General features: G+C 41.9%; 1 protein-coding gene across 1 annotated transcript; it reads right to left on the reverse strand.

Annotated features, from left to right (window-relative positions):
* Window positions 1–50: 50 nt before the first annotated feature.
* LOC115566080 (uncharacterized) lies at window positions 51–7,980 on the reverse strand. Its single transcript, XM_030391818.1, has 3 exons — window positions 7,721–7,980; window positions 6,221–7,625; window positions 51–134 (listed from the first exon to the last, which is right to left on the reverse strand). Exons 1-3 carry the CDS (start codon window positions 7,978–7,980, stop codon window positions 51–53), a joined length of 1,749 nt encoding a protein of 582 aa, XP_030247678.1.
* Window positions 7,981–11,637: the final 3,657 nt, after the last annotated feature.

The following is an 11,637-nucleotide window of genomic DNA, read 5'->3' on the forward strand; positions in this document are numbered from 1 at the left end:
GATGGAGAGGAGATGGAGAAGGAGGGAGAGGTGTTGTGGTGGTGGTGGTGTCACTGCCACTGCCCAGGAGGAGAGAGAGCGTAAAAAGTGAAAGTGGCTAACCTCATGTCATGCAGCATCTCTCCATCAGATTCCTGGTGGGAAGAGAAGAAGAGAGAGGGTAAAATGATTAGATTTATTTATCAAGCAGATTTATCTGGCGCCGCTGCCACGGCATGCTGTGGAGTACCTCTTATCTGGGGTTTAACGAGCTCTCAGAGTGTCTGTCTCGGCAAACAAATATATCCATTATTTCCCACTCTGGGTACACATACAGTACTATTTCACTATTGAGAGCATTAAATGAAAGAGGGGGGAGCGAGAGAGAGCGAGAGACAGAGCAAGAAATGACAGATTAACAGTTCAAAAGAAAAATGCTGTGTGCTGCAGAAATGGAGAGAAAGTGCCCAGGGGTAAGAGGCAGACTCGCACACTGTAGCTGTCGAGAGGAAAGAAGAGAAACAAAAAAAAAAGATGAATGATATAAAATGGAAAAATTCTGGGAGGGAAAGTATGAATGTGAACAAAGCTTGAACGTCTGTTATGTAGTTTATGAAAGTCAATTTAAAAGGCTGGTTCAACACTTTGGTAAACAAAGTGATTGGTTCTGTTGCCTGGAGTTAGATGAGATGATCGATACCATCTCAGTTTTAATGTGAAGTAGGCCCGTGAAGCTACAGAGGGCAGCTTGTTAGCTTTGCATAGCATGAACACAAAAACACCAGAACCTGTAAACCTCACCAATTAATGCATTGCAGCATTTTTCTTGGAAGGACCAATCGTTGGGGGGGTTTTCTGCGCAAGCTAGCCGCTTCCCTGTTTCCAGACTTTATGCCAAACTAAGCTAGCTGGCTTCTGATTTTAGGTTCAGATTTACTGTACACATAAAGTCATATTTTTTTAAAGAATGAAAAGAAGAATAAAAATAGGGTCAGATGAGATAATTGAAACCACTCTCATATCATATATTCAAAGCTAACAGTGGCCTGTTTGCCGATTAGCTTAGCATAGTTTAAACACTGGAAATGTGGAAAAAGCTAGCTTGGCTCTATCAAAAGTAATACAAAAACAATCTCTACCAACACCCCTAAACCTCGCTATTAACACATTATACCATTGTCTTGAAGTGATAAATTGTTGAGGGGTTTTGTGCATGAGCTAGCTGCATTTCCTGCTTCCATTCTCAAGAACAAAAAAAAAAAAATGTCTACCAGACCTTCTTCACATATTCACTTATGAATACATCACAGCATTTTCTTGAATGGACAAATGTTTTTTACCAAAATGGTTTTGTGTGGAATCTAGCTACCGCCCCTCTCCCAGTCAAGTAAAACTAAGCTAACTGGCTTCTGACATTAGTTTAAGATTTATCATACAAACACAGAAGAGGGAATCTCCTCCTCTAACTTGAAATAAAAAAAATAAGATGTAATGTATATCCTGAAACCTATTCCTCTAAGACACAAGACATTTAAATTAACATACAACATGAAGGTGACACCTCACTCCACTCAGTTATGCTCCGTCACGTCTTTCCTATTTGAAATAGAGATGAATGTAAGAACACGTCCTTGTTTGCACACATTTGTTTGTTGCCCATGAATTATGCATGACATGGATTTCAGAGGAGCATTCACCATTTACATTTTCACTTGGGATTAATTCTTTGGTGCAGAACCAATTACTCAGCGCATCCCCTGGACCAAAGTTGACATGGCAAAGCATATATGTGCAGCCAAGGTCCAGAACAAGAAACTAAAAACGCTGTGACACTATAGTGATAAAAACCCTCTCCAATTTACGCCAATTAACTTGATATTTTAGCTCAGGGACTCAGACATTGCAGCTGTGTGTTGTTGTGGTTGCTGCAGGTTGGTGTGTACTGCAGGTGTTTGTGTGTGCCAAGTTGCATGTAGCTCCAGTCGGCCTCAGGATTTATAGCGGAGGATTCAGTGAGGTATAATGAATGTCACAGGTACACGGCTTCAACACACGGTTGTGAGAGTGCAGTGTGTACTTGTGCAAACGTGTATGCTGCGCTTGGTGGTGTTGTGTGTGGGTGTTACAAACAGTGCGAGTAATACAGCAGGATGACTCATACAGCTACTGAATGAGACAACGCTCAGTAATCCCCTCTGTCCATCCCTCCATCCCAGCATCCCTCTGCGCGGGGAGGGCAAGCCTAGAGAGAGGGCGGTGGAGGAGGAGGGAGTGGATCGGCATTCCTGGAAGGCATCACTGAATAATAATCTGCTGCTGCAGCTACTATAGATGTACATTCATTCACTGAAAAGTGTAAAATGTCAGCCTTGGTCTTGCTGTTAAAAAAGTGTGACCCCACCACCACCACCATCACCATCAGATGGTAGTTATGGTTAGTTTCCAAACAAAGACAAACACAACAGTTTTTAATCTTTACAGAGCAACTTTAAAGCAACTGAAAATCTTGTTTTTGCTGGCCTACAGTGCTCAGTGATGGAGAGGTCTACTCCAGTCCATGTCTTCTCACCATATGTGCAACAAAGCATGCCTCAGACCACACCCATAGGTGTAATCAGATGTGACAGACTTAAAATTTCAGCCAGAGAGGAGAGTAAAACACTGATATTCAGTGCTGGACGTTTCTTGAAGACATTTCACCTCTCATCCAAGGACTGAAGAAGCCCCTTCGATGAGAGGGGAAGTCGTGTTGCCTGCGATACAGCACTTAGAACACCGGTCATCACAGTTTTTCATCATATCAAATCCCATTTCTGATACCATACCATCCTTAAAGCAAAGCAATATTGTATTTTAGTACGTGATGTTACTACAGTAACATGGCGAAGAAGATCGTTGTAGAACTGTAAAATTAACATTAGCAGAGCTGCTGCCAGTAGTTTAGTGTTAATTTACATCAAAATCGTTTACAGTGACAGTTGTAGATTCACGTTCAGTTTGTGTACAGTATTTGAAATTCATCACAGTATACACCTTTTTCTTTCCCTCCTTCCCTCTGTCAAAGAATTTCCGTCCTTGTCCGTCCAATGACCCGCTCTTCATTCACTAACTGTGTGAAAAGCTGCCATACAGCACTTTTCTCTCTTGGTACCAAACCAAATGTATTCATTTCGGTTCATACACCCACTCGTCTGCTGAACAGTTGCTAGGGAGCTGCCATCCAGTGAATAAATTCCGATCCAGAAGCTGCATCCCAAACATCTGCCTGGTTCCTCGCTTCTGGACATTGGTCAAGGTCCATCCATTTAGCTGCAGAGTATTTGTACAATAATGCAGTATGGTGTGAGAGGCCATGGTACTGAGTGGCGTCTCTAAGCCTGAGGCTCAAAAGCACAAAAAAAAAGATGGGGGAAAGTGTGTAAATAATTCATGTATTATACCTTCACACAGGCAGCCAGGAAGGATCGTGAAATTTGTTTGAAACCCAAGCTGTAAATACGGGTGAATGTATTTTTAATATCAAATGCCAAAGGGACCGATACTTACGCTTTGCTATCTCTCTTGTTGGATGTTTGGAGGGCGGAAAGATGCTAATACATTTAAATGAGAGGAAATATAGACCTTTACCGTGGCAATCCTTTGAGAACATCCTTGCTATGAAAACATTTGTGCGAGAAAATATTCATTTAAATTGCAGGTCATGCTTTTATTTTCGTGGGAGAATGTGTTTGTCTACATGCCTGTGCATGTAGACCACATAATTCAGATCCCCTATTCACATCACGTTGATGAATAATCATGTCAGCAGATTTTGTTTTGTGTGGCAAGTGGGTGATTAAGCAAAACACCAAACATAAATGATTCACATCTAATAAGAAGTGCAGCATTCAGCTAACAAGGAGGAATGTGATGCAATGCAATGTATCAAAGCTTTTATAAAGATCGGGTGAAATCATCAGAGGCTTCAGTAATCTTTTTCATTTGGCTCCTTATTTCCAGCAATCTTCTCCTACTCGTACTGCATGATGAGGAAGCAGGACATGCAGCCGCACAGTCAATGTTCCTCTCTGATATAATTTTCTTAAAATGATCACAGCAATTATCTGTACAAAAAGGGCAAAATAAAATAACTGTGGATGATGTAATAACTGCATATGACGTAATATGATCCATTCATCCATATCTGCAGTTTTATCTTGATTACGTTGAAGGTTGAAGATTTACAGTCCGGATGTGAAAATGTAGTTAAAATGACTAAATGTTGATTTAGACCAACAACCTTTTCACAGTAAAAGCTCGTCAGCATAAAGAACAATGTATCCATATGACAGTATGCTCATGACTTGCCATAAGTCTACACCACTAAAAATGATAATATCTTGGTTGACGAAAACCTGGTGCATGTTCACAGGGTTGAAGATGCATGTCACTGATTTTATTTTCTTGGCACAAAAGCCCTCCCTCTATCAGGTTAAAAGCAGCAGCTGGCACCTTAAGAGACGGAAGCAGATGGTAAGTTACTTTACACCTTTCCATTGCCAACAGAGGTGTCGAAAGAAAGTCATTAGGAAGAAAAACAGCAAGATCAGTCCAGCACCAACACTACCAAATACTAATATTACAGGAACGACTTTCTACCAAAGAAATAGCCCCTATAAAAACCATTGCAACCTAATTTCCCCAGGAATTCAGATCGGACAATTCTACACCTCATGATTTACATCCAGTGCCAGTGTTTAGTGCCAATGCAGGGAGTAGTATTTCTTTTATGTAGCAAGGCAATAACATAAAAGTATTTTAAAAAGACTGTAACCAAGACATACCAGTCTCAAAGGGACATTCAAACCAAAATTAAAAATACATATTTTTCCTTATGAGTTGCAAAGATTGGAAATATCAGCCAGACGTGCCTGCCTTCTCTCTTACAAATGGAACAAGATGGCACTTGCTCAAAGCGCTATAAAATACATTTAAAAAACTCAACAGCAGTCCCTCCGTCCAGAAAAAATTATCCATAATGCATCAATCACTTTTCTTTCTACCAAACTACACCCAGTAAGTGTATCACTGTGCAAAAGGTAGCTTGAACCTACACATGGACGGGAGGCTAGCAAAGTAAGTTAGCTACCACTACATCACGCTGTTAGTGTTTACATTGTGCACTGCCACGACGACAAGCCCCTTATTTATTGTGTCTGTATATTGCACTTCATAGAATCAATCATGTTTGTTTACAGTCACTTCCGGGTAGAAACCTTCTCCATCATGAACAAACTTACAAATAGAAAAACACTTTGACTAATGTTGGGTTAGAGATGTAATTTTCTTGTTGTAACACAGAAAATGACTTGCTTGAATTTACCCACAACTGGCAGGATGATTTATGGTTGCACATAGGTGACCTACAAAGGTGGTGTTATACATCTGTGCTAGCGTGTACGTGTTGCTGGCAGTGGTGAGTCAAGTGCCAGCTATAGTTTCCCCAGTTAACACACCTTCAGTTCGCAGATGTGTTTCTGCCCTAGTCATAGTGGACATACCAAGTGTCCATAGGGAGGGCACGCATCTAACAAAGACCAAACCGTACCACGCAGATCACAAATCAAGCTTTAGTCTGAGATGTTCCTGTTGGGTTTATACCAAAGACAGTAAGCTAAGCAACACAGTGCATGAAATAAGCACAGTAAAAGTGATAAATAGGTCGGACTGTTGTGTTTTATGCAATATCTTTAAACATTAAGTTATGACTGAAAGTAACAACAGAAATAAAATTTGCCAATTTTGATATCTCTGTAATGCAAATCAATTGCTAGTTCTCTCCCCGTAAGTTGATAGCTTAATGTCACTGTGATTAATCAATAGTCCAGACAAACACAACCCTATCCCCTGATGAATGTTGATATTGGACAATCCTGAGAAACCACTGCTTACTGCCAAAATGTTTCTTTCTTCCTACAATATCTTCATAGCAAAAAATAGAGTGTATATATAGGGCCCAGGAAGGATTGTTTTGGAAAAATGTTGCTGTATAACTTTTTAATTTAATTTTTCGATTGCTATGCAAGTGAAATTCCCCCATTTGCATTTGGGTGTCAATCAACACTTCAGAAGATACAGATGTCCCAAAACATCAGCAAATACAACGAACACTCTCTGCCCTGAACTACCACCAGATGTAAGTTTGAAAACATGATTTTTATTTTAATATAAATGAACCAGTTTTATATACAGTGGTACTCACAGTGATATTAATAGGTCTGGGTAATGAGGTAGACCTGTAGGACATTCTGGGAAATCCCTCTGGCCAACTGAAGACCGGGCAGGGGTTACTCCGTCCACTGGAAGTTAATTGAGGAGGAGGGGGCTCAAAACTTGTAAACACCCTTTTCTTCTCCTTCTCCCTCCCTCTTTCGATCCTTCTGTCTTTCTCCCAGCATGGCATTTCTCTTCCTTTATCATTTGTCTTCCCTTTCTCTATTCCTCTGTCTCTCTCCCAGTGGCTCTCTTTACTATTCTCCCTCTCTTTTACTTTTTCTATACCCATGGCTCCATTCCTCTCCCACTGAATCCTGTTTTCCCGCTCCTCTCTCTCCGTACTCTTGTCCAGCACTTTCTCATTCCTCTCTTTCCTAAGGGTGCCATTAGCTGCCAGTTCATCAAGTTGCCTTACTCTGTCAATGTCCGTCTCCAGATAAAGTCTCCCAGTGGAGGGCTGTGCCTGGATCTTTGTACATGGCTCCAGGTCGTGCTCCGGGTATGAGTGACTTTCCCCTTTTACTTTCCTCAACACATCCCCGGGCTCCAAGATCTTACAGCTGGGTAATGTCTTGCTCCACTGGTGAATGGATCTGGTAATGTCCTTTGAATCATATTCCTTGATGGTCTGGAGGTTTGAGCTGGTTGGGCTGTACCACAAGTTTGTTACTGATGTAGATAGTGGTGCCAGTGGTGATGTTGGGTTTGTTGGCGTTGGATGTAGTGGGTTTGTTAGAGATGGGTGAGATGGGATGGATGGTGGCGGTGGTGGAAGAGACGGGTAGCTATGTCGAAGGGTAGACTGTTGTTGGGGAGGACCACCGTTAGTTTTCATCACCCTGAAGGTTACCTCATTCAGAAACTGCGAGAACTTTCGCCTGTCGTCTGTGTTATCGTTGTGTTGATGGGATGAGACAGTAGTAGCGTTCTTGCTCAAAGTAGAGGAGGACACACTTTGGGTCCCCACATCTTTCCTTAAAACTGTGGGAGGCCTGTCGGGAACACAATCTCCTTTACTTTCAGTTTTAGCAAGCGGACGTGAGAAGATAAGATTTTGGTAAATTACTTCAGGCTCTTCCATGGCAGTAGCAGATGCCTGGTCAGAAGTGTAAGACTTTCCATCTGATTCCGCTGATGCATCATTGCTATCTTGTTTAACAGGAGTCCGTAGCAGGCAGGTCGCCCCTGAGCTCCAGCTATTAGTGTCCCAACTGCCATCATCATCGCTGGAGCTGCCATTGCCACTCTGTGGACTGGGGCTGCTACTCCTCTCGCTTGGGCTGGGGCTGGGGCTGGGGCTGGGGCAGGGGCTCGAGTTGTCCAAGCTGCCCAGTGACCTCCTCTTTAGCCGAGAGATTGATCTAGTAAGGCTGGATAAAGAGCCCTTGAAGCTGGGCAGAGATCCTCTGAGACTTGGTAGTGATCCTTGGAGACATGGAACTGACCCCTGGAGGCTAGAATTTGAACTCTTGGGGCTTGGACTCACAGAGTTTTGCAGACTGGATAGAGAGCCTTTGAGTAGAGGAGAGGATTGGCGGCGTAGTGGTGGATCTTCTTCTTGGTCACTGTACGGTCCAGAGAAGACAGGGCAAGATGCGGTGGAAGAGCAGGAGCCACGATCCTGCCGAGCTGAGGCTGTTCTGGATCTTGGTTGTCGCCGCAGAGTAGCCATATTAACAGTCTTCCTTCCCTTGGCTCGCACAGTCTTTGGTGATCCTTTCTGTACAGACTCGAGCCTGAGACCATCGTCAGAAATGGACACACACAAGTGAACCATGTCAGGCTCAGTAGAACAGATTTCCAATGGTTTTCTGTCCTCTGGCTTTGCCCAATTCCAATTGTCTGCCCTAGTTGTCCCTGGACACCAACAGTGCACCCAAGCTGTTGCAGCGTGACACACTTTCACTGCTCCAGCTCAGTACACAATGACATCCAAAATAGGTTAAAGTCTTATTTGGTTGTCAACTAACCTACTTTCCTCACCATTCATACGCTGACGATGTCAATTCTATTTTCGCCTTTTTAAAATAGCATAATAGATCAACAGCTGCACCACCAGTGCTTTGTCTGTGGGCATCATCAGTAATGAATTTGTGTATTGACAAGGATGGAGTTGGAAAGCAGGATAACCAGGTCACTGATATTGACAACAGCTACCACGTGAAATCTGCTTTGTGGGCAGCAAAGTGGCCACCAATCGATTGGTCACACGTGGTGTGTTTAGTGGTTTGTTGTTGTGCTTGTTGGGCTGTGGTGCAGAGATGAACCTTGAGGACCATGTTCATTATCTTTAACTTGTCCCTCAAGACACACTTGATATTAATTTGTCAACCCTACAATCTATTTCATCTTAAGACAGAACATCTCTATAGATTTGGTGTGGTGCAGTGGCAGCATCTGCTGACTCTTGCTCAGATGAAAAGGAGCCTCCCCAGCAGATGTTACCTTGTCCAGACACCTGGCCTTTACAGATGCAGTAGCTACCAGGGGCATCAGCTCTTCAGCTGCAATGATAATACAGATTGGTGGTACTTCAAAGTACTATAGTTTCTTAGCATTAACTTCTTAGGCTTGCACAACCACCTATTTTCAACATCTCATAACAACCACACAGTTAATTGATAAAATAAACATTTATTTTCTTGAACTCATATTTTGACAAAACTTATGATGTATCTGTGCCGAGTCTAAACCTCCAATCAAAGACATCTTGTAAGCAATTTACAAATTAACATGACAATTTAGATACAGGATTTACTGAGAAGAGGGGGGAAATAAAGGACAGAACTGAAGAAAACCACACATAAAAAGGGAATAATTGAAAAACAGAACAGAACAGACAGATCCGCTCAATCTGTGGGTGCTCTGACTCATGTAGGCTCTGGCAGCGGGACATCAATAGCACCCAGCAGTGCTCCAGTCTTGCGTAACCACAGAACGACTAATTGCAACTAATTGCTTTGTCACATTCTAACTTATTTGATTTTCATTACTCAAAACTAGTGAAGGTATTACAGAATTCAATTAAGTTAATTGCATTTAGTTGTTAAAATAATTGAAATTTGCTATATCTACATTGCAATGTTGAAACTTTATATTTCTTCATGTTGCAACTTTATGTTTCGTTCGATTAAAGGCTATACTTTCATATTGTGATAATGCTGGACTAAGGGTTTTGGTACATTTAGGACCAAAAACACTCAGCTGAGGTTAAGATGCTGCTTTGGTCACCACCAATATATTGGCCACCAAGAGCCATGATATAAACTATATATAGTTCAGCATCATGGCTGTATGAAAAACAAAGCTATCAGTAAGAACATTGGTTTATTCTCTGTTCTTTCTTCCGTGTCTTTATCTCGCATGTCCCCTGGTACAATTTCCCACACACTGTGCAGGACTGATTACTACACAAAGAAGGGTACTCAAGCAAAACAGGAAGAGGACTGCCTCAGTGAGTGAACAGTGTGAAGCTACTCTACATGGCAGATGGCGAAACCACTGAAAAGACACCACTCCCAACAGCTGTACCCTCTTTAATAGAATGTAAAAAGGAGAGTTTGAAGGAGGAGGCTCACAGTGATTTATGGGGAGACAGAGCTTTGGAAGGACCAAAGTAAACCCTTGATGGTGGAACCTGAAAAGATGAGATATTGAGCACATGGTTACTGGTTTGCTGCTTTTATTTGTCATTTATGTTAGTGAATAAAGAGTCGTTGGGTTTTGATTGGAATTTGAAGTTGTCCGCTCTGGGAAATCATGATGATCATTATTCAGAATATTTTGACATTTTATAGACTAAACAATTATGAGAATAATTAACAGATTAATTATTACTTAGAACCCTGTACTAAATGGAAGAAATAAATGAAATTCTAGTGTAGCTCTGTAACTTCAACCTTTTGCGTGTTTTTAATAGGTCAGATGTTGATGCTGATCTTTCCATTAAGAGTCTATTAATAGGGGCAAGGTTTCACCTTTGCTCCAGCAAAGCAATTAGTCGCTCTGTGGTTACGCAAGACTGGAGCACTGCTTAGGATGCTATTGATGTCCCACTGCCAGAGCTTACATGTGTCACACTGTGCATGTACAGCGTCAGAAAGGCCACAGATCCCAGAGATCTGTTCATAATTCTTCCCGTATGTCTCTGATGAAACTCCATGTCAAAAATGTTTGTAGCTACACCTTATTATTAGCTCCAGATCTCATCTTTCTACATTCTGCCTAAGTCGTTCTGATGCAGCTCCGGTTTGACAACTGAGTGATATAAAGTTAAGTTGCTAAGTAGATACAAGTCCAAATCTCTTCCTGTGATTGTGATGCTGTTATACACTACCTCTGAGGGGCTCTAGTTGTCGCTGAGTAATTAAATTTAAAATCCAACTGGGTGCAGCTTTAATTACAATTTGCTTATAAGCCAAGAGGTAAGTCGTCCATCACCACCACCATGCACAGCGGCACCTCTGTGATTCATTTTGTCCCTACAAATCTTCACACCTACAGAAACTATAAATCCTGCAGCAGGATGCAGCCGAAGCAGTGACACAAATGAAAACACGGCAATGTTTCTCGGTTTGTCTTGTGGTCCACCACTTTGGACAAACTACTGGATGGATTCTTCATGGAATTGGTTCAGACAATCCTGTTCCTGAGAGGAGGAACCCTTCAGACTTTGGTCAGCATTTTAATTTGCCCAGTACTTGGACGACATTTGGCTGTACATCCTCATATGTGCTTTCTACTAATTAGCAAATGTTAGCATGCTGCGAGGCTAAACCACAGACAGTATGATAAGTAGACGGAGCTTCTCGGTTTCAAAAGAGAAGCTGATAGGGAAGTGCTTTAAACCTGCATTCTCTCTCATGTCCAGCAGGGGGCTTTAAAGTCAAAATGTATGTAAGCTTATGAGAAAATGACCCTACCTCTCACCTGATGTTTTACCCCAGTAAACAGTTTCCTCATGAGTTTCTGGTCTTTCTATCCTCGTTTAGTCTTTTGAAAGACACAATAGATTTCGGTCTTTTTTTATCCTAAAATCACCATCCATCCATCCATCCATTTTCATCCGCTTATCCGGGGCCGGGTCGCGGGGGCAGCTGCCTGAGCAGGGACACCCAGACTTCCCTCTTCCCTCCTAAAATCACATGAATCTGATATCAGGAACGTCATTTTTTGGTAACTATTTATCACTCTGTATCTCGCAGAAATATTTGTCTCAGGCTTGCAAGAACACAGATTCATTTTGATGGGTTTCGAGCCAACAAAGGTGTAGTATTTTCTGTTCTTCCTTTTGTGCTCACATTTAGCATCCATTATTTCTGAGGAGAAGAACGAACTGTCAAAACCGAAACTCAACAGGATTATAATAATGTAATCAGATGCGGCAACACAAGCATCCCCCAG

This window comes from Sparus aurata, chromosome 16, assembly GCF_900880675.1.
Source record: "Sparus aurata chromosome 16, fSpaAur1.1, whole genome shotgun sequence".
Classification (NCBI taxonomy): Eukaryota; Metazoa; Chordata; class Actinopteri; order Spariformes; family Sparidae; genus Sparus; species Sparus aurata.

What these genes read in the sequence shown, in the direction of transcription:
- LOC115566080 (XM_030391818.1), bottom strand. Translation starts at nt 7,980, where the DNA reads ATGGTCTCAGGCTCGAGTCTGTACAGAAAGGATCACCAAAGACTGTGC. An exon ending in TATCCAGTCTGCAAAACTCT is followed by an intron (nt 7,626 to 7,720) that starts GTGAGTCCAAGC and finishes ATCTCTGCCCAG; the next exon opens with CTTCAAGGGCTCTTTATCCA. An exon ending in CCAGACCTATTAATATCACT is followed by an intron (nt 135 to 6,220) that starts GTGAGTACCACT and finishes TCTTCCCACCAG; the next exon opens with GAATCTGATGGAGAGATGCT.